We start from the raw sequence: 23,126 nt of genomic DNA, 5'->3' as shown, positions 1-23,126 counted from the left end.
ACATTGATTATTTTTTTTGAAAGATGGAAATAATTGAGAAACAATAAAATAATTAGGAAAACTGGACCAGTACAGCCGGCCTGAGCTGTGGATGAAGGTCACATCTTTCTCCTTCCATCCGTTGGCGTTCCCACGGCGATAAACGAGCCATGAACAGGTCATCACTTCTCCAGAAACTGAAATAAAAGCCAGAGACCTGCTGCTGTTTCTGTTCATCTTTATTAGGAAACATGAACGCATTCTTCCACCTCTACTGCAACGCTTCTCCCAGCGAGGATCGTACATGATAACACCGTCACAGAGACACCCCATAGATGCACGTTCACCTGCTCGACCTCCTTTTTTCTCTGCAGGTGTCACTTAAATGCAATGACTTGTGCTTTGATAAGAGAAAGAGACATCATTGTTTTCATGATACATAAGAGGGAGAATCAAAATAGAAAAGAAGTAAGAAGAGGATATACTGGTTTATACACTGATACAGAATACAGACACTCACATTGCAGCCTGCCCGGCTCAGCCCCAAACTGTCCCAACAGCACAACACCTGCTCCCTTCTGCTCCTGATTTTAGGAATTCTTTAAAGTACACCATTGTTGCCTTGCAACAAAAAAACTCCCTGCTGGTGAGAGCAGAGTTTGGCTAAATATTGCTTGACTTTTTGAAAAGGCTGCGCAGGAGAGCGGTGCAGAGACGCCATGACTGCAGGATTATCGTCTAAGTGCTAAAAATAAAAGGCGGAGCAGGAAAAATAAGGTGCATTGTTAGAGATGTTGCAGGTTTCCGATGCTGCGAGAGACCCGGCATGTTTGAGACTGGAATGCTTCTTTGGGGGGGGGGGGCAAACATCTTTATTTTAATGCAGAGAGAAAATAACACCTTCAAACTAGAGCTGCACAACATCTCTAACCATAAACATCTTCCTGCTGCGGTTCCTTAGATGGGAAAGTATCTAATCCATGCCGGTGTTTTCCAAAAGGAACAAATGACGTAAAGGTGCAGAATTAGCCCATCTGTGGTCCCCAGCAGGTCAATCTGGTGACGCCCAGATTCTGGCGGCGGCCATGACGGCATGCCAGCCTGTTAACGGACGGCAGGAATGCTCTCACTGCACTGAGGTCAGGGTAACTGGAGAGAAGCCACGGCTGCACAGGGAGAAGGTGCAGAAAAACCAGGAATCAAACCAGCAGCTTCCTCCCGCTAATTCGCTCTGGTTAAAGAAAACTCGCCAATCTGGAAGGGATCGCAGAAGCTCGATTTACAAACCGTATCCTTTTAGGTCCATTAGCTGTAATTCCACCCATTCAACAAAAAACCTTGGGCTTTTATTTTGAAGAGAACATAACATCCACTAGTATTACAGCCTAGTTGACAAAATAACATAGGAGCTATTTTAGCTAAACACCCACCCATCTTTATATCTAGGCTTTTATTTTGAAGGTCAGTCATGAGCTGTGGTTTGCAGCAATCCCCCGTTCAGGGGTGGCTTGTTCTTTTTCATGTGAAAACTGCGTCACATGACAAGACTCCATCTAATGTTAGGGCTTTTATTTTGGAGGACAACAATAACCTTTGTTCTGATGCGCGAAAACTGACTTATTCAATGTTTTATTAACTTTATTTTGAAAGTGCCTCTTGCTAACGTTTGACCTTTAGGTTTTAGACCAATCAGGATAATAATTCATGTTTACTTTCTGTTTCAAACTCTCCATGTTTGGAAGAATCTGATATTTCTACATCTGCTGATGCAGGTTCATCAAAAGCACAACTATTAAAATGTTTTTGTTTTTCTGATGTGGTGCAGCTCTAATTTAAAGTTTTTAAAAACAGAAAAACTTCTGAGCAGCGGCAGGCGAAAAGCAGCAAAAATGTACAAGCAAACTACAAAAATGTAAATGTTTAAATGCTAAGTGCAGACAATAGACGATACTGTATGTATTCATCATATGCAGGTTAAATACTTGAGTACATCTTCAATATGCATAAGCCTCCTAGCGAGGTTGGCGGTTCACTCTGACGTATATAAACACATAGAAAGCCGTATTACAGTGCACACGTCCTGCTCCCCATGCTGTACATAGAAAAGGCATCCACGACACTTAAGAAAAAATTTACAGTTTATGAAACTTGGTAACAATAAATAGTATTATAGAATCGCTGCTGTACACAAAAAAGCTTTTTTTATTTCACTCATATAAAAATATGTTTTAGTGCAACCGTACGTAATGGTAATATCCATAACTTCACATCAACGTTTAAGGTGTCCAAAAAATGAAAAAGAAGGGGGGGGGAGGAGTGCATTTATTACAAAGCTGATATGCAAAAAAGAGAGAAAAGGGTAATATTATTTATGTACATCTACCTTCCTGCAATCCGAACCGAATCCCGCTGGATGAAAGGAAAGGCACGCTCGTAGAAGTCCGCTGTTGAATCGGCGTTTTCCGCCAACCTTTTATCGGCGTTTTCCGCCAAACTTTTATCGGCTTTTTCCGAAGTCTTTAAATAAAAATGTCTGCGGGCTGCAGGCCGGACTCCGAGTCCAACAGACAGCAGTTCAGCTAAAATGTGCAAAGTTCCTTGTTTCTTCTCTTTGTTGCACATCGTCCCTTCCTATTGGATGAAAACGGAAACTCCGCCCCCTTTCTGAGAGGCGTCCTGCTTCCTGCTCTAGCTTTCCACCTCACGCTGTTTTCCCACCGTCGAGGGTTGGGATGCCGCGTGAGGCTGCAGGGGGTCAGATCCCAGGCCGGGGGGGTGAGGGGAGAGGGAGGAAGAGGATGAGTGGGGGGAGGCAGGGGTCACCGGGTGCGAAGGTCTGAGCTCCGCGCCGCTAAAGTGCTGAAATCCTGGAGCGGTAGGAGGCGACGGGGACGGACGCGGGGCTGGAGATGCAGATGAGGAGGAGGGCGATCGGACTCCTCCTGCTCCTCGTTGCACGCACTCAGGATCCAGGCAGAGGGAGGCGATAGCTTTGGTGCAGGTGTGGATGCCCTCCTCCTGCTCCTGCCTGACTCCTCCCCCTTCCACCTTCTCACCTCCTTTTCTGCCGACGGAGGCGACCTCACCGCTGTCCGAGTCCTCCGATACGCTCTTCTGCAGGAAGACCGTGGGCGCCCCCTGCTGGGCAGATGTGGGGATAGAGTGTACCATCTGAATTCCTCCGATGGGAATCATCGGGAATGGAGAACGCACCTGAGGAGCAAATAGAAGATTAGAAGCTCCGCCCACCAGGAGCAGCTTAACAGACACAAAACAGATCAGTGAGAGAAGAAGAAGAAGCGAGGTCCTACGGCGCCTGCCTCCATTGCAGGAGCTAAAGGTGCAAACAGTCCCTGCTTCACCTGTGGCTGAGCGAACCGCGCTTAGAAAGCGCCTGTGCCTTTAAATCAACGCTCTTAGTTTGAAAGGGATCTGAGAAAATAAAGACTTTATTTTGAAAGTCCAACCTTATCCCCTTCCTGCCTGGTTTGGATGCAAACATCAGAATTTTATTTTGAGAAATGACTATGAGCTTTGTGCTGCTGGAGATTCTCAGTTATTCAGGTCAGAGTCATTCCTAAAAAGTTTCCAAGTCTGAAGACGTTTCTCTTCCATCCAGGAAGCTTTTCAATCAAAATGTCAGAAATAGCGTTTAGTTCTGTATAAAACGCTATTTCTGACATTTTGAATTGAAAAGGTGGATTGTTTTTTAAATTTTTTGGAATACTATGAGCTTTATTTTGAAGGGCATGTATTGCTAATGTAGCTACAGTAATAGTTAAGTAGACATATGAATGTAGAGCATTAAAGAAAGTAATAAATATAAACATAAGGAATAAGCGCAGCACCTGAAGTTGTGAATGGGTGGGTAGATGGCTGAACAGAACCTGGTGAGGTGAAGCGGACTGGTAACGCTGGGCTGAGCCTTGATCCCGTTCAGATGGCGATGAGGAACCAGGAAGAAGATTCTGAAACAGATTGAGAGTCAACATGAAGAGCAGAAACGTCTGGCTTCCTCTATCTCTGCATTAAGTGTCTATCAGACGGAAACCTCCGGCTGTGGAGATGAGGAATTCCTGAAAAGTGCTTTAAATGAATAAAACCTCCAATGAAAAGTGCAAATATAGAGTGTGGGATCTGTGGAGAGCAGCTCCTGAAACACGGATCTATCTGCAGAGTCAGACTCCCTCTTGGGTTCCAGCTTGGCAGCAGCAGCCAGGGTTGGAGGTGAAGCTCTTGAGAAGAAAAACAGGAGCCTCATTAACCGCATCCCAGCCGGCCAAGATCCCATTACCAGCGGCGGCAGCGTCTTCCATCATTCTTCTCTGTAACAGTCGCTGTGTCTGAGCTGGACTTCATTCCCTCACCGTCTCTAAATGTCTCCTCTGCCAGATGGTTTCTCCTTCCACCAGTCGCTGCCCTTCATCCCTCACACTTCATCCTCAGTCTGAAAGGTCTTCACTCCAGATTAGCTTCTAAACAATGATGGCAGCTTTTAAAGGCTGATAGATAACTTTAACTGAGGGCATCGCCTCAAAGCGGCCATATTTCCTTTAACGATACCTTCAGACGGGAAACGAACCCAATGATCAGCCATGGAGAGATATTTCCCAATAATGGAGTTTCTATTCCATTATATTCTATATTTCATTAATTCTGTGATGATTATTTAGACTGAATAAATCATGAGCATCATAATATGTGTAGAGGGTCTGACATGGTTGTAGCAGGGTCTTAGGGAGGTCTTAGAAGACCTCCCTAAGACCCTGCTACAACAAAAAGACCTGGGTCTTAGAGAGGTCTTAGAAGGGTCTTTATTCCCAGCGTTTTATTGTTGTTCCATTCACAGAGCAACAAAATTTACTCTCAATGTTTAACCCATTCCCTCAGGGAGCAGTGGGCTGCCATTGTGCGGCGCCCGGGGAGCAGTGTGGGGGGGTCAGGGGTCTCGCTCACGGAGCCAGGGTGGCAGTCTGTGGGGCTTGAACTCTGAACCTCAGGATTCTAAGCACAATGCCCCAACCACTCGGCTGCTATTCCCCAAAGCATCTGATTAGGGAGGTCTTGGCATAGTTGTAGCAGGGTATCAGGGAGGTCTTGGCATAGTTGTAGCAGGGTATCAGGGAGGTCTTGGCATAGCTGTAGCAGGGTATCAGGGAGGTCTTGGCATAGTTGTAGCAGGGTGTCAGGGAGGTCTTGGCATAGTTGTAGCAGGGTATCAGGGAGGTCTTGGCATAGCTGTAGCAGGGTATCAGGGAGGTCTTGGCATAGTTGTAGCAGGGTATCAGGGAGGTCTTGGCATAGTTGTAGCAGGGTATCAGGGAGGTCTTGGCATAGTTGTAGCAGGGTATCAGGGAGGTCTTGGCATAGTTGTAGCAGGGTATCAGGGAGGTCTTGGCATAGCTGTAGCAGGGTATCAGGGAGGTCTTGGCATAGCTGTAGCAGGGTATCAGGGAGGTCTTGGCATAGTTGTAGCAGGGTATCAGGGAGGTCTTGGCATAGGTGTAGCAGGGTATCAGGGAGGTCTTGGCATAGTTGTAGCAGGGTATCAGGGAGGTATTGGCATAGTTGTAGCAGGGTATCAGGGAGGTCTTGGCATAGCTGTAGCAGGGTATCAGGGAGGTCTTGGCATAGTTGTAGCAGGGTATCAGGGAGGTCTTGGCATAGTTGTAGCAGGGTATCAGGGAGGTATTGTCATAGTTGTAGCAGGGTATCAGGGAGGTCTTGGCATAGCTGTAGCAGGGTATCAGGGAGGTATTGTCATAGTTGTAGCAGGGTATCAGGGAGGTCTTGGCATAGCTGTAGCAGGGGTATCAGGGAGGTATTGGCATAGTTGTAGCAGGGTATCAGGGAGGTATTGTCATAGTTGTAGCAGGGTATCAGGGAGGTCTTGGCATAGCTGTAGCAGGGTATCAGGGAGGTATTGTCATAGTTGTAGCAGGGTATCAGGGAGGTCTTGGCATAGTTGTAGCAGGGTATCAGGGAGGTCTTGGCATAGTTGTAGCAGGGTATCAGGGAGGTCTTGGCATAGTTGTAGCAGGGTATCAGGGAGGTATTGGCATAGTTGTAGCAGGGTATCAGGGAGGTATTGGCATAGTTTTAGCAGGGTATCAGGGAGGTCTTGGCATAGTTGTAGCAGGGTATCAGGGAGGTCTTGGCATAGCTGTAGCAGGGTATCAGGGAGGTCTTGGCATAGTTGTAGCAGGGTATCAGGGAGGTATTGGCATAGTTTTAGCAGGGTATCAGGGAGGTCTGCAAAGGGTCTACCATTGATCATATACAAAGTACTTTGAACTCCTATCTAAGGTCAACATGCCCAACATCTTCCTAGTTTTGGGTGTTCCTTGGATTCAAGCAGAACCAGGTATTCAGTCATTTAAGTCTCATTCTTTTCAATACTAGTTCCAACTAATAGTGAAACAGTCGTGACTGAGGTCTTCCAGGAGCCTGAAGACAAGGTTCTGTCAGAGCAAGTGAGTGAGTCTCTGGTTGAGCAGTGGAGATCAAGTAACTTTGGGTCTTGCTCATGACTGTTGATAAGGTGAGGATAAATAGGAAGCTAAAGCTGTAGCTTTATTGGCTAAGTTCTGGTACAGCCCTTAGTCTGAGGTATGGGTCACAACCCGAAGCACCAGATCCTGAATACAAACAGAAATGACGTTCTTTAGTTGGGCTGAACCTTAGGTACAGTGAGGACCGACTATCACTGTCTGTCTATCATCTGTTGGGAAGTTTTATCTTTTTGTATAAAGAAAATAAGCAGTTGGGTGGATCAACATGAAAGTGCAAACTTTAAACCTTTTTCCCAAGATTGAAAACAGAGACATTGAAAAGACCAGTTGGACTAATATCCGTGAAGCAAAAGACAGCGACCTTACCTTTTCCATCTCTGCACTGTGACGCCCCAGAGGGAAATCTGCGTGAGCCATCGCCGCCATATGATGATTGTTCCTCGGGCCCCGGGCCCCGCTGTGGGGGCTGAGTCACAGATAAACAGAACAATCAGTCAACTATAGTCATTTTAAAGAAGTTTCATTCAAAGCTCAGACAGGTGAAAGCCTCCATTTATTTACCTGTTAACTCTTCTATAAAACAGCTGATTTCTTCTAACTTTGATTCTACTTTTTGAAACAATAAGCTAGCACCGTGCTAACGCTAACAAAGGAACATCTCCTGTCCAACAGCAGATGAGCTTTCTGTATCTCTATCGGCTAAGGACTGAGTTTATCCGCGTAAAAGATGTGATCAAAATAAATTCACTGAAAATTTTCTGAGAAAGTCTGAAAAAGGTCCAGCAGACCAAAGACTTCAGGTTGGACGACGTCCACCAGGATCAATCAGAGGACATCTTGGCGTTTTGCATCATTTTATGCAGCTAATGCAATGGTTCCCAACCCTGTCCCTCAGGGACCCTGTTCCTCAGTGACCCTGTCCCTCAGGGACCCCTGTCCCTCATTGTCCCTGTCCTTCAGGGACCCTGTTCTTCAGTTACCCTCTCCCTCAGTGACCCTGTCCTTAAGGGACCCTGTCCCTCATTGTCCCTGTCCTTCAGGGACCCTGTTCCTCAGGGACCCTGTCCCTAAGGAACCAGTGTCCTGAGTCTTCTCGGTTCCTCCTTGTTCCACCAGAAACAGAATCCCTGATCAGCAGGTTTCTGTGGCTCTGATTGCAAAGGAGGAGCTTCTAAGATGAACAAGGAGTGATCAGGGAAAAGGAGACGTTCCTAAAGCCTGCAGGGCGGCGTCCCTGAGAACCAGGACTGGGAACCACTGAGCTAATGAGTTACAGGGGGTCTAAGCTCAGCCAATCAGGAAGCGTCCCTGGAGACACAGGTGGTAAAAATTCTGACCTTCTGATTCTAGTAAAGGAGCAGAGAGTCTGGATGCAAAATGCTAACGTTGAAAGTTGGTTCCTGCTGTGTTTGATTGGCTGCATTAAAATATCGCTAAGACACGGCGGTAAGAGATGAACTTGTTTGGAAAATGGCCGACAGCACTGAAGACGGTCTGAACTGGTCAAACGGATCAAACCTAATGCTAACGGATTATAGCGAGCGCAGTAATAATCTGCTGGAACCAACCTTTGGTGATAAAGGCCTCGGCGAGGAGACAGCGCACGGATCATTCCCCTGTGGCGTCCTCGTGGCGAAAGGTCTCTCTTGTAGTCCCGCCCCCCTGGAGATGTTGGCCGTGAGAGCGGCGAGAGCACAGAGAGGTGCCCCCGCCTTGGGGACACGTCTCGGCGGTACGCCCCGCCTCCCATGTCCCGCTTAGGGGAGACGTGGCGCAGAGGGGAGATGTCCCGCCGGGGGGACAGATGTCCAGAACGAGGTGAAAGGTCACGGCGTGGGGACAGGTAACGGCATGTTGAGGGGGAGGATGACGGGGAGCTGGGGGAGGGGCAGCCAGAGAGCTCCAGCCCAGGTGAGGAGGAGGAGGACAGATCTGGGGAGGGGACGGAGATATCCTCATCCATGAAGGAGGACAAGGGTGGAGCCAGGAGGCTGTTCCGCTCCAGATGTTGCTCCGCTGGATTCCACTCAGTGGGAGGAGCCTGAGATGTGATCTGGATGCTGGGGATAGTGGTGAAGTATCCGAACAGAGGCGCCCTGCTGGAGTGCCCCACCAGGTGGAGGTCTGGCGCCACCGGGTGGGACAGGTGAGGAGCGCTGTGGGTGGAGGCCCCCGCTGTGATGGACAGTGAGGGCAGCGGATACGGCTGAGGGCTCGTGGAACGAGAACGGCTCTTTGGGGTGGAGTCGCCATCGTAGTCATCCTCATCGTCCTCATCTTCATCCACCTCGTCACAATCCTCCTCACCGCCCTCCGAATCATCGGCGTCCGAGAACTGGTGCTCCGCCACGGTTCCTCTGGACCGCTTCTCTGAAGATCTCTGGCCTTCCTCTCCTCCATCTTCAACACAAAGGAAGCAAAACCGAGGAGTGAGAGAAAAACAATGAGAGAAAAAGGATTAAAACAATCAGCTTGCATTAAAATGTGGTGAAAGTTTACATGTTGCATAAAACACCTCAGAGAGCCGATTCCCACGGCTAAAGCTAATAAAACGCAGAGCTATAAAAGCTGCTGGAGTCAAAAACGTCTCTGAACACTTTGGTTTTTCCAGCAGATGGATTCCAGCCAAACAGCCCAGAAGTTTTCCTGTAAAGCGGCTGAAAAATGGCCGTCATAATCTGAATTTATTGATAAACAAAACCAATAAAATAACTCTGGAAAAAAGTGACCCTGAGTTCCTGCTTCAGGTTTCTGGGTTGAAGTTTGAATAATATTCATCCTCTGTTTGCTTCTCCTTCAATAAATCAGCAACTAGTCCAACATTTATCTGTCAGTGACTCATCGGTGGGACGTCCTCTGCGTCTCCTCGTGTGTCTGAATGAAACGGCGAGCCAAACCCCCCAGCAGGGGTCCATCGAACAAAGGAATTTAATCTGGTGGGAAACTAGCATCAGCTACCATCTCTATGCTAATTAAATACAGCATTTTAATTCTATTCAGTTTATTTCTATAGCTCCAATTCACATCATGTCATCTCAGGTCACTTTCCAGTTCAACCAGATCATCCAGTCAGATTGATTCAAAGTTTTCTATCTAAGGAAAACCAGCTGATTGCATCGACTCATTGACTCTTCAGCAATCCCTCACACTAAGCATGCTTGTAGAGACAGTGGAGAGGAAAAACTCCCTTTGAACAGGAAGAAACCTCCAGCAGAACCAGGCTCAGTGTGAGCGGCCATCTGCTGAGGCCCACTGGGGTTCAAGGAGACAGAAGCACCAACAGCAGAAAGGGTTAATTTCAGGATTGTGTCCAAACAGCTGCCTGCGGCGCCGTGGAGAGGCTGGGAGCGCTTTTATTACTCTAAATCATTTTAAAAAGAAGCAACTTCAGTAGTGAAGATGCTAAAACGCTGATGACCACACTCCAGCACAGTAGGGGGCAGTGTTAGCCTAAAGTAACTCCAGTTGTGGAGTAGATGTGAAGGATGGAGGCATCAGATGGTAAATACTATGAGCTCAGACACTAAAGCAGTTCAGACCACACATTAGTATACAGGCGCCTCATTGGACACTGCCAGCAGCAAGGCCGACGTGCCTATAGGGCGGCCATCTTGGGTCAGACCACAGTTCAGACAGCTGCTGTCAGGACGAATAGGAGGCGCCTCAGATCTCATTTTAATCACATGAAGACGAGTGTCTGAAATCATAAACTCCCATTTGCTTCTCTGACAGCAGCCTGGTCTGACCTAAGATGGCCGCTCCGTTGGCACGCCTTTCACCTGATGAGGCAGCGTCTATGGATGTCTATGGATCAGACAGCCTTGTAATCCATTGAAGGTTAGCGGAGCAGCGAAGGCGGCTCATGGTAGCTGGAAACGCATCATTTCTGTCTGTTTACTGAAGAATCAGAGCAACTCTTCTGCCAAAGCGTCTGAGTTCTACTGAAGATTTTAACGTTTTCTTTTCTACCTCCTTCGTCCGCCTCGGTGTCTTCGATCGACGACATGGAGACGCCCAACTCCAAACACTTTTTCATATGAGCCTTGGACTTCATGTGCTTCGTCAGATTTCCTGCAAACGACAGAGAGACAAACAAACAATCCCAAATTACTGACTGGTTTAACTGGACGCCTGGTTTTACTGGACGACTGGTTTTACTGGACGGCGTGATCCATCACTGCAGAACAGTGATGGATGGATGGATGGATGGATGGATGGATGGATGGATAGATGATGGATGGATGGATGGATGGATGGATGGATGGATGATGGATGGATGGATGGATGGATGGATGGATGATGGATGGATGGATGGATGGATGGATGGATGGATGGATGGATGGATGGATGGATAGATGATGGATGGATGGATGGATGGATGGATGGATGGATGGATGGATGATGGATGGATGGATGGATGGATGGATGATGGATGGATGGATGGATGGATAGATGATGGATGGATGGATGGATGGATGGATGTTTGGATGGATGGATGGATAGATGATGGATGGATGGATGGATGGATGGATGATGGATGGATGGATGGATGGATGGATGATGGATGGATGGATGGATGGATAGATGATGGATGGATGGATGGATGGATGGATGATGGATGGATGGATGGATGGATGGATGGATGATGGATGGATGGATGGATGGATGGATGATGGATAGATGATGGATGGATGGATGGATGATGGATGGATGATGGATGGATGGATGGATGGATGTTTGGATGGATGGATAGATGATGGATGGATGGATGGATGGATGGATGTTTGGATGGATGGATGGATAGATGATGGATGGATGGATGGATGGATGGATGATGGATGGATGATGGATGGATGGATGGATGGATGGATGGATGGATGGATGTTGGATGGATGGATAGATGGATAGATGATGGATGGATGGATGGATGGATGGATGGATGGATGATGGATGGATGGATGGATGATGGATGGATGATGGATGGATGGATGGATGATGGATGGATGGATAGATGATGGATGGATGGATGGATGGATGGATGGATGATGGATGGATGGATGGATGATGGATGGATAGATGATGGATGGATGGATAGATGATGGATGGATGGATGATGGATGGATGATGGATGGATGGATGGATGTTTGGATGGATGGATGATGGATGGATGGATGATGGATGGATGGATGGATGGATGGATGATGGATGGATGGATGGATAGATGATGGATGGATGGATGGATGGATAGATGATGGATGGATGGATGGATGGATGGATAGATGATGGATGGATGGATGGATGGATGGATGGATGGATGGATGGATAGATGATGGATGGATGGATGGATGGATGGATGGATGATGGATGGATGGATGATGGATGGATAGATGATGGATGGATGGATGGATGGATGGATAGATGATGGATGGATGGATGGATGGATGGATAGATGATGGATGGATGGATAGATGATGGATGGATGGATGGATGGATGGATGATGGATGGATGGATGGATGATGGATGGATAGATGATGGATGGATGGATGGATGGATAGATGATGGATGGATGGATGGATGGAAAATGGATGGATGGATGGATGATGGATGGATGGATGGATGTTTGGATGGATGGATGGATGGATGTTTGGATGGATGGATGATGGATGGATGATGGATGGATGGTTGGATGACATTTGGATGACGGTTGGATGACGGTTGGATGCTCTACCTTTAGTCTTGAAAGCGAAGTTGCAGAACTTGCAGACGTAGGGCCGGACGTCGGTGTGCGTTCGGATGTGTTTCTTCAGCATGCTAGGTTTCTTGCAGCGGATGCCGCATTCCTCGCAGATGTACTTCCCGCGGCCGCGGCCTCGAACGTAAACGTAATCCTCGTTGGATTTGAACCTGCAGGAGACATGGGCAGAGTGGGCGGAGTCAGACGGATAAACCTGATAATGTTCCCTAACAGTCTTTGGTTTGGAGGTGAACCTGGACATTAGCAGCTCTGCTAACCGCTAGGCCTCCCTATAGATATATACATATAGAGTTCACCGCTGTACACAGCATATGTTACCAGGCTGGTTGTCATGGGAACCACTAGTATCTCTGTCCTCGGCTGGGAGGTCAGAGGTCAGGATGGCAGAGCTTATTAGGCCACCAACCACCGTCCCTTAATATATGAGGGACCGGACCCAGCCTTTAGCTGGCAGGAAACACGGAGTCCTACCGAGTCCTACTGAGTCCTGCCGAGTCCTGCCGAGTCCTGCCGAGTCCTACCGAGTCCTACCGAGTCCTGCCGAGTCCTACCGAGTCCTGCCGAGTCCTGCCGAGTCCTGCCGAGTCCTACCGAGTCCTACCGAGTCCTGCCGAGTCCTGCTGAGTCCTACTGAGTCCTGCTGAGTCCTACTGAGTCCTACCGAGTCCTGCTGAGTCCTACCGAGTCCTGCTGAGTCCTACCGAGTCCTGCTGAGTCCTGCTGAGTCCTACCGAGTCCTGCTGAGTCCTACCGAGTCCTACCGAGTCCTGCTGAGTCCTACTGAGTCCTGCTGAGTCCTACTCCCCAGTCCTGCTGAGACCTGCTGAGTCCTACCGAGTCCTGCTGAGTCCTACTGAGTCCTACTGAGTCCTGCTGAGTCCTACTGAGTCCTGCTGAGTCCTACTCCCCAGTCCTGCTGAGACCTGCTGAGTCCTACCGAGTCCTGCTGAGTCCTACTGAGTCCTGCTGAGTCCTACTGGGTCCTGCCAAGTCCTGCTGAGTCCTGCCCCAAGTCCTGCTGAGTCCTGCTGAGTCCTGCTAAGTCCTGCTAAGTCCTGCCCCCAAGTCCTGCTGAGTCTTGCTCCTAAGTCCTGCTGAGTCCTGCTGAGTCCTGCTGAGACCTGCTGAGTCCTACTGAGTCATACTGAGTGCTGCTGAGTCCAACTGGGTCCTGCCAAGTCCTGCCCCCAAGTCCTGCTGAGTCCTGCTCCTAAGTCCTGCTGAGTCCTGCTGAGTCCTGCTAAGTCCTGCCCCCAAGTCCTGCTGAGTCTTGCTCCTAAGTCCTGCTGAGTCCTGCTGAGTCCTGCTGAGTCCTACTGAGTCCTACTGAGTCCTACTGCGTCCTACCGAGTCCTACCCAGTCCTACCGAGTCCTGCTGAGTCCTGCTGAGACCTGCTGAGTCCTACTGAGTCCTACTGAGTGCTGCTGAGTCCAACTGGGTCCTGCCAAGTCCTGCCCCCAAGTCCTGCTGAGTCCTGCTCCTAAGTCCTGCTGAGTCCTGCTGAGTCCTGCAGATTCCGCTCAGACAGGCTGAGGTTTTAGGGAACTGCTGGTTTCTGGTGTCACTTCCTGTCCCGTCTGCAGCAGCCAGAGGTAACGGGCCGTTCAAGGCTTCGCATATCAAAGACTCGTCTGCAGCAGTGCAGGCTGGGAAATACCTGGGACTGCTGACACGTTTACACAGCTGTGGCCGCTTATGGAAATGAATAATGATGACTGAATATTCAGTTTCATCTGCAGCAGCTTGAAATCTCATTAATGCAGCGTCACTCTGAAACCAGCTGAAAGCTTTGGAGGCAGGAGCTTCATGAAACTCTGATGTTTATGCTAAATTATCTTTAAAGTCTCCTCAGTTTTAAAGAATCACGATAATAAATCATCAGGAAGCTGAACGGAGGACTTCCTGCTGCATCATCTTTATACTTTTCATTGAAAATCCATTTAAATTTATCCTGTTTAAACTTTTTTGAACAGATTTCATTTTGTGTTTTATTTTGAAAGGTAACTTCAACCTTTATTTTGAAAAGCCGACATGCTGCCAATGCCTTCATCATTTAGGAACCTGCTGCTAGAAGAAGCTAACCTTTCAGCTATTAGCTTCCTGGAGACCTACCCGCCTTCGAAGATCTTGATGCGCGCCGGTTCGGCAGCAGGCGGTTTGATTGACACCTCCTTCTCCACCTGCTCTTCCTTGGAGCGTTCCCACGACACCACGCCCTTCATCTTCCTCCCAAAGTGACTCACGTCGACGGGCATCAGCTCCGGCTTCAGCTGCAGAAACAAGACCACAGCTTTGGCTTCCTGCAGGTGGCTAACACGCGGCGAAGCGTTGAGGCGGGAGGCACACCTGGGGACGTACCTGATCAAACCTCAGCTTCCAGGCCACGGAGGACACCAGCTTCCCCGAGCTGGGAGGAGACACGGCGGCGACGGTGTACATCAGGTCAGCGTTGCTCCTCTGTTTGGACCTGAGCAGCGCCAGCGCCGCCTTGGTGCTGAGCTGCAGCGGGTTGGGATTGTAGGAGCTGATGGACCATGAGGCGTAGACGGAGCTGTGGGAAGCTGCCAAGGTGCTGTTGGGTTTGGTGTAGTTCCGGAAGCACCAACTGACGCAGCTCATGGTGCGCAGGCTGGGGAACTGGAAAAGCTGCGGCGCTCCCGTTTCTCCACAACGCTTCGCCGCCGCGGCTCGTTTCTCAGCGCTGTCTGCGTCGTTAGAGGACAGCATGGGCTCCGGGCTGGAGCTGGACTGCGGCGGAGCTTCATCCACGTCCAGCTCCTCCGGGGAGTCCCGCCCCCCTGAGCGATCAGTGATGATCTGGAGCGGGGGGGTGAAGCTTTCAGCGCGGGGGACGTCTGGGAGGTGTGGAGCTGGGGATCGGACGGGAACCGCCATCTTTGCCGCCACAGGGAAAGGGGAGGAATCGTCCATGGAGTCTTCGCTCTTCAGACCTCGGGCCTGTTTCCCAGGGTTGGATGTGCGTTCGGCGCCGCTCAGCTCCACGGCGCCCATTTCTCTCACTATCTGCCCGTACATCCTTTCCTCCTTCACTCGCTTCTGCTGCTTGGTGTCGAAGAAGCGCTCCAGGGAGCTGGTGGGCGAGAGCATGCGTTTGCTGGCCACCATGTTGGACGCCGAGGCGTCTGTAGTGGATAGAGTCCCTGACGTCAGTGACAGAGGGATTCCTGTTTTCACCTGTTGCTCCGGCAACGGGAACCGCAGCCCTGCAACATCTACCTGTCCCAGGAGGAGGGGCAAGTTAAACCCTGTCCCACTCATCCCCCCCCCCACCGACCTCCCAGAGTTCCCAACAGGAGGAGACATGTTGGCCATCCCGCCGCTGTCCAAGTCTAGCGCCGCTCCTCCGGTGCCGTAGGAAGCTATCAGCTGGCTGACGCTAGTGTACATAGCACTACCGAACGATGGCACGTTAGTCTGGATCCTGACTGGGACCAGTAGGCCGGGCAGAGACGACTGGGATCCCAGGCCCTGAGTGGCAAACACCGGCTGGACCTGCTGCAGGAACAGGGAGGGGCTGGAGGGGAGGGGGCCCAGGTTCCGCACCGACAGCGAGGAGGCGTAGACCTGCGAGCCGTCTGCTTTCCCATCGTATGTCTGCGGCTCGGGGATCGGCTGCTTATGAGCCGGAATTCCCGACGGGTTTCCCTGGGATCTGATGTGAAGCTTGAGGAGTTGCTGCTTCTGTTCCGACTCTTGATTCCAGAACAAACTGGGCTGTAAGATGGAAATGAAGGGAGCAGCAGTCTGGTACTGGTGGGGCAGATCTTTGGCCAAAGCCTCCATGGCTGCGTGTTCTCCTTCAGACGAGGAGCTCTGCGCCTGCAGGAGATGCTGCTGCGTCCTGCATTCACACAAATCAGTGCATTCATTTTTTAAATGTGGGAAACATTAAGGATGAAATTCTATAGTTTGCTGTAAAAACAGAAGTATGTTTTAGAGGCTATCACCTTCCATAGACGGGTTCATCCTGTAGGCTGTCCTCACTGATGCTCTGCTGGAGGCTGCTCTGCTGGTGCTGCTGGGATCCTGCAGGAGGAAACATTACTTAGACTGAAGCTGCCTGTAGAGAAACTCACTGAATCGATTCAAAGCAGATCGTAGCTTTAGAAAAAGCTTTAATACTTCATGTGACGAACTAATAAATGATGCAGTAAAATCTGGAAAGCAAGATCCAGCCTTAATCTAGTCATGGCCGGTCTTTAACTAGGCCACTCTAAAGCTACGTTCACAATACTTTGAGCATCAAAGAAGCTTCTGCATCTGTTTCCAGATGCTTCTGCTGCTCCTGTGTTCGATGCCAGAGAGCAGCTTTGCTATATTAGCTGTGATCAGCGGGTAGAAAGTAGTTAGAATCTATGTTGAAGTGAGAAAGTCCTCCTGAAAACATGGTCTGTGCAGTCAGTTCATCCAGATTACCATCCTGCCTTCAAAGATTATTTCTCTGTGGGAGCCGCTCAGACCCCCACATACCAGCGCTGCGCTGTCACTGGGAATCCCCAGCAGCAGCTGCCTCAGGCCCGCTCGCCTCTCCAGGGTTTTCCCCTCCTGTTGGTGGCGGCTGGAAGTAGATGTTAGCGTTTTTCAGGTCTGTGCTACAAACTGCAGGCAGCAGGATAATAAAAGCCAACATATTCTGCCGGCAGGTTTCTACATTTGAAGTTAATTTAGGCGTTAATAAACTGTTTCAGAGGAGTGATCATAGCGCTCTGCATCAGCAGTGCTGCGTCTGACTCCCTGCCAGCTCCCAGATCAGCTCCAGCAGCTGCTGCTTCAGAAGCGCCTCAGATGCTCAGAAGCTCAGGAGGCGCTGCTCCTGCTGCTCCTTCTGCTCCTGCTGCTCTAGACACTGCAGGACCTTCTGATGCTACTCAATCATTGACTGCAGGTAAACCTGCTGCTTCTGCAGCTTGAAGCGAGTCTGGCAGCTGCAGGCATTAACACTCTATTCTGATTCCAATGACGTCACCAGCGAGTGTTTTCTGTGCTTCGGGAAGTAAACATGGATAGTAGCGCCGGAGCGCATCTCGCCATGTTTAATTTCAACCTCAGTTCATTAACAACACAATCTTTTCAGCCGGGTTAAAAATAAATGCTGCTCTCAGCATCGTCGTCCGCCATGTTGTTTTTCTTCCTGCATCTGAAGAAGCAGAATATTGACCTTTGTCAGATATTAATGGCGTTCAGGTTGGATGAATGCGACCTGAACGCCATTAAAAAGATCTGATCGGATTCAGGACCAGTGGACTGGGTCACATTGGAAAACTCTGTGTCGGTCAGACTGCCATGGTTCAGATCCAGCTCACATGTGGGCATAAATTGGACTTTGGGTGACTGCAGGCTAGTGAGTGCATGTAGCTAAAGCCTGATTAGGGGCCGGTTCAGAACAGTTTCAAAGCTTTAATCATTAATTATTTGAATTCAGTTTATTTCTATAGTGCCAATTCACATCACATCATCTCAAGGCACTTTGCAGAGACACCGGAACCAGATCATCGGGTCAGAATGAAAGCAAAGGCTGACTGCCAGGCTTACCTCTGACGCAGCTACCAGCTCGCTTGGTCCTGCCGGGTAAATCCACGCTGCCGTGGGGAGAACCCGTCGGGCTGGACCAGACGCCACGCTCCAGGTTCTCCTGTTTGACTGAGATCTCAGGTGCGCCTGCTTCCTGGAGGACCGTCTCTGGATAAACACTCAGCGAAGCCTGGTGGTGATAAACTTTACTTAGATCTGCAGAAACCTTAGCACAGATGTTAGAGCAAAGACCTGGTTGAGCAAAGAAAGTGAGAATTGGTGTCTTGGATTTTAGCTTTTTCAGGTTTAAACACAAATAAAAAACAGCTTTTAAACTTTTCTGTGACAAATATATTTATCATTTTGTCTCCGTGACCGAATGAAAAACCAGCTGAAGGTCGTCTTTGACTCTCTTTGTCTCATCAATCCTTACATCTCCCACTGAGCTGTGCAGGAATTATCCACATCCCAACTAGTTAGCATAAAACGATAGTGATTGGGCTGGCTCTGTTTTGGCTCTGCCCACCATGGACTCCCACAGACTAATAAAAAAGATTTTTTATCTCTTTATTAAGTGCAGCTCATCTTTCCAGCCACTGGAAGTTCATTCCTTAATCTCAGGGTGACCTGTGGCTCTATGGGTTTAGTTTGGGGTTGTTTTGTCACTGAAGGAGCGTGAAATTAGCACATTTGAATTAAGAAGAGGTCAGGGTTAATTTAACTCTACCTGTCGAACCAAATATCCCCGCCGACGTTCCTTCATTGCAGATGCACTGGTGTACAGCTCGCCCTGTCTGGAGGAAGGTAAGTTCCCATAATCGAATGATTTGCTGCGCATCTCAGGCAGCTCTGTGGGCAGCGTGCACGGCGCCTGCTCCGATGAAGATCGCCTCATCTCTCTCTGCTGATGGTGGCTGGAAAAGCCGCTGCCAGGCACAGTCAGGAACTCCGACTGCTTTCCCCCACCGGAGACCATAGCGTCATCCTAGGACGGAAGATAAAGGCGCGTTCAATAACGACATGCTGGGGTTTGCTTCGTAACACTTAGAACAAGCAGGTTCAGAAACATCTGAAATATAAAAACAAATAATCTAGAAAATTAAAGCGATACCAGGTTCAGTAAAGCCCTGACTCTGTGGTTATTTGGAGACAGTTCAACCTGAAAGACAGCCGCTAAGCCCAGGAGCATGTCCCACTGAGACACGAGGCAGAAGATCCAACCCTTCAACTCCCAACCCAACAAATATCCAGCGTCCTACGTTGGTCGAAGCCTTAAAGGACCTTTGTCTGAACGCTGATGCATCATCGAGGGACGGTGTCTTCCACTCTCATCTCATGAGAGCGGGGGGTGGGGGGTGGCCTAGTGGTTAGGGCATTGTGCTTGGGTCCCAGAGGTTCTGAGTTCAAGTCCCACTCCCACAGACTGCACTGAGTAAGACCCTTAACCCCACACTGCTCCCTGGGCGCCGCACAATGGCAGCTCACTGCTCCCCGAGGAGATGGGAATAGAGGACGGTGGAATGACAATAAAGTTGAATTCTATTCTATTCTATTAACAGAGCCTGACTGTTGCTTGGAGGACGTTAGATTCAGGTGTGTAGAACATGGATACTTCTAGAAGCTGCAGAACGTGGTTTTAGCTCGTTGGTCTGACCTTCGGCCTTTAGTCCATCTGATCACATACCGTTGAACGATTGACGGCGTTCAAACTGGTTCAAACCTGCTTGGCTAACTGGGACTCTGTATATTTTATGTGGGGTCCCCCCAAGGCTTCATTTCTTTCTAATTCAATATCTATATTCTAGAACCAAAAGGCATATCTATCCTAATGATCCCAAACTTCATATCTCTATGAATCATGAAGACAGTCTCATACAGTCTCTGAGTCTGAGCATAATGAGTGCTATTGCTAATGCTAATAGAATAACTAAGATTTAACATTTTAAAACTAATAACATCCACTTTAAATCTTTTCCAAAGTCTCCACTAAATGAATTGTGTTCAACAAATAAATCTGGTTATTATGCATCTGCTGGAACGTATGAGTCTAGTAACACCAGGTACCTGTTTAGTTGGTGAGACAGACTTGGGACCTTCATCTCTGTCAAAGGACATGGAGAGAGACGACGAGTGGGATAGATTACTCTCCTGACTGGGACTTCGGGAAAGGCTGGTGCAGGTTGACTCAAAGCTCGACTCCCCGGACGAGTGCTCCATGTCTGCAAGGCGCAGCCTTTTCTTCTTGGGGGGCAGCTTTTCTGTAGGCATCTGAGACAGGGTGTCACTCCTCTGTGGCAGCTGGAACTCCTCCATCTGCTGCTGCCTCTCAGGTTCCTTGGCGGATGCAGGTTCAGTATCCTTCTCTGGCTTGTCTGGCTCCTCTGTTACCCTGATCTCAGGGACTTGGATGTTAGGTTGCCTTACCAGTCTGTGTGAGTTGGGATATGGTTGGCCAGGTGAGGCTGTGGCTGAAGAAGATGAAAGGGCAGCTAGCTCACAGGAACTTTGCTGCTCCATGCTGTTAGTCTTCAGAAGAGCAGATTCAGGGCTCAGAGCATCTTCAAAGATCTCAGTATCAGACTGCTCTGAGTATTGACTAGATGGAACTCTATCTGTGGACTGGTATCCTGTCTGCTCAAAGGACTCTGACTTCTCAAAGGAATTGGGACGGGATATTATGCCAGTATGTTGGATAACTGAACCGCGGGTTGCTTTCCTGGATTCCAAGTCGGGAACTAATGCGATGTCCTCAGAGCACATGCTAGCGCATGTATCAAAGCTGTCAGACTGGCTATGAGCACTGTAAAGCGAGCCTTTGCCTATCGGTGTGGCTCTGGATCCATCCAGACTGCTCTGTTTAAACTCATAGTCGCCCACGATCTCAACGGAACCACTACAGCTACTGTCACAGTTCCCAGGACTGTCCTCATCATCCCCAACGCTCTTCTCTTTCCGTCGTTTTCGTGTTTCGGACGTGTTGACCTTAGTACCATATTGGCTATAGGGAATGTTCTCTGGGACTCCTGGGCTACGCTCACTTATTTTCATACCCAAAGAGGAGACAAGGTTTTTGGCCATGTGTCCATAGCCCTCAGCCTCTCCTATGTGGGCTTCATTACCTGATTGTTCAAACGCACCCTGCCGTTTGAGTCTGGGATGAAGGGGGTAGAATACATCATCTGGTGCCACCATGTTATCAAAGGAGACACTACCTCGAATCCCCTGAGGAGCGCTCGGGTTGGGAGGAGATGGAGTTGGCATCGAGTTACTCCGAATTAGAGTTCCAGACTCTGATGGTAGCTCCAAAAGCCCTGTACTGCTTTGGCAGGGTCCAGTTGGATAATGCTTGGGTTCTCCACAGACTGCAAGGTTTCTTGGAAAGGAACCTGGGTCCTCCACTATCTTCCCCATGTCTGTAATAGTCCCCGGCTGCTTTGCCAGGATGGTGGGGTCCGCCCCTGCTAAATTCAATGTGATTGACTGTCTCGACCTGGAGTTTGGTCTATTGTACCAAGTCCGACCAAACATAATCTCTTCGTATGTCTTGACATTAGTATTTGGAGTGCCTATTTGCAGCTCAGCACTGTCAAAAGGTGAAAAATAGCCTGAGTCTGTGCTGCCTTTGCTATGGGGACTGAGGAGGTTTAGTGACTGGGACATGCCTGGATCTGAGTTCTGGCCTTCCTTATCAAACAACCGGTGCAAGCGCTGTTTGGCATTGGGGCAGTCATCTAGTGAACGTGCTCTTCCACCTGCCTGTGATCCCAACAAGCGATGAGAGCCTTTTACATCATGAAATGGATGACAATCCATCCCAGCTGGAGGGACTCCCCCAGACTTGGGAATAATAAGGATAGGCACTTTCATTGATCCGATGGGGAGCTCCTCAGCTGAGTCTGCATAGGCTGGTTCTGTACTACCTATAAAGACAAAAACCACAGAAACACAGGGGATTATTATTTGATTCTTTTTCTTTTCAGAACTTGGTTTGTTGCTGAAAACTCACCTGCATTTTTGTCATCCTCAAAGGAGATCTGCGGGATGGGACTGTCTTTGTCTGTCAGCATTGTGGAGGCCTCAACCCCTTCCTCATCTGTGTCTGTACTCTGTTCTCCATCCGAGGGCACCTCTGCGTCACCAGCTGGGGATGCCTGATCCACGTCCCCAATAGGGGCCACTGTCGGTTCAGAAAATGGCACCAGTCCAGCTTTAATGGCATGAGCGTGAGACTTGCGATGCTTGTAAAGGTTGCTTTTGGTTTTAAAGGAAAAGCCACAGGGTATGCAAGGATATGGCCTCTCTCCAGTATGTGAGCGGATGTGTTTCTTCAGGACACTGGGTTTGGCGCAGGCCCGATTGCAGTAGGGACAAAGGTACTTCCCTGGCTTTTTTTGCTTCTGCTCTTTTTTGCCGTAGCCCTCCTCCCCGGGCTCAGAGCCTGAGCGGGAGTACTGTCCAAATGAGCTCGGTAAACTGGGAGATTTTTGCCTGGGAAACCTCCTTGCTCCGTGTGGGTGAGTATGGCCTGGGTGCTCTACAGGGTACAAGTCATCCGAGGGTAACTGGCCAACAAACGGCCAGGCATGAGGCTCTAGACCGGGCTGTGGTTTAGCTCCTGAGACAAAACGTTCAGTTTGGGGATGCTGAGGATAGGGCTGGGCAAAATGGAAATATTCTCTTTGAAAGCCTTGTGCAAAAGGTCCCTGGGGGTCTTGGGATGGTGGACCTCCTATTGCCCCAACTGCAGATGATCCAGATAGCAGCTTTGCAGAATTGCCTGGTATTCCATACTTTTGATGGGGAGCTGAAACTCCTGTTGCACCACAGGGAAAACCCTCTCGATGTCTAACCTCTGGATCAGCAAACGTGCTGTGCTTGGTGTTTGCAGTAGGCTCAGATGCCCACTTTCTTTCAAGAGGTGCCTTCTCCTTCACTGTTTCCTTGATCAGGCCTTTGTGCCCAGAGGCAGCTGCTTCACGAGCCTCCATTTTTATTAACCTCCTCTGGTTTTAGTAAGAGAGGGAAAAGGGGACGGTGGGTTAGTTAAGAGAGAAGGTACCGAAGGGTCTAAAAGGTCTGAAAGTACCCTCGCATGTTAACTGAACCTTAGGAGGCTGCTAACAGGTTCAAACAAAGGAAGATTGTGCCTCCATCTCTGAGCAAGACTTAGTGGCGAGTCCGACTGAAAACGGGAATCAAGAGGCGCGGTTGAAGGGGGAGTTTTAGTACTCAGCATCAGAGATGCATATCGTCTTTTCAATGTCATCAACTTTGTTGTGCATCGTCTTTCATTCCTGATCGCAGAAGAATCTTTAGTGATCTGAGAAGAACAGAAGAAACAGTCT

General features: G+C 49.2%; 1 protein-coding gene across 3 annotated transcripts in view; it reads right to left on the bottom strand.

Moving 5' to 3' along the window:
- Window positions 1-200: 200 nt before the first annotated feature.
- Window positions 201-23,126, bottom strand: part of hivep2a (HIVEP zinc finger 2a) — a 101,598-nt gene continuing 78,672 nt past the window's right edge. For all 3 annotated transcript variants that reach the window (XM_038277488.1, XM_038277489.1, XM_038277487.1), the window contains 13 exons: window positions 21,788-23,101; window positions 19,846-21,701; window positions 18,509-18,766; window positions 17,803-17,971; window positions 16,218-16,296; window positions 14,608-16,111; window positions 14,362-14,519; window positions 12,221-12,396; window positions 10,461-10,562; window positions 8,060-8,891; window positions 6,858-6,957; window positions 3,828-3,947; window positions 201-3,192 (listed from right to left, as the gene is read on the bottom strand). In XM_038277488.1, coding sequence (XP_038133416.1) covers window positions 2,668-3,192; window positions 3,828-3,947; window positions 6,858-6,957; window positions 8,060-8,891; window positions 10,461-10,562; window positions 12,221-12,396; window positions 14,362-14,519; window positions 14,608-16,111; window positions 16,218-16,296; window positions 17,803-17,971; window positions 18,509-18,766; window positions 19,846-21,701; window positions 21,788-22,769 — 6,861 coding nt within the window. In that variant the 5' untranslated portion in view covers window positions 22,770-23,101 and the 3' untranslated portion in view covers window positions 201-2,667. The remainder of the gene's footprint in view (window positions 3,193-3,827; window positions 3,948-6,857; window positions 6,958-8,059; window positions 8,892-10,460; window positions 10,563-12,220; window positions 12,397-14,361; window positions 14,520-14,607; window positions 16,112-16,217; window positions 16,297-17,802; window positions 17,972-18,508; window positions 18,767-19,845; window positions 21,702-21,787; window positions 23,102-23,126) is intronic.

The sequence above is a fragment of the Cyprinodon tularosa genome, unplaced genomic scaffold (assembly GCF_016077235.1).
Source record: "Cyprinodon tularosa strain WSP-4 unplaced genomic scaffold, ASM1607723v1 ctg1315, whole genome shotgun sequence".
Classification (NCBI taxonomy): domain Eukaryota; kingdom Metazoa; phylum Chordata; class Actinopteri; order Cyprinodontiformes; family Cyprinodontidae; genus Cyprinodon; species Cyprinodon tularosa.
Note: the sequence above shows the minus strand (reverse complement) of the source record. Positions and strands in the feature narration are given on the sequence as shown.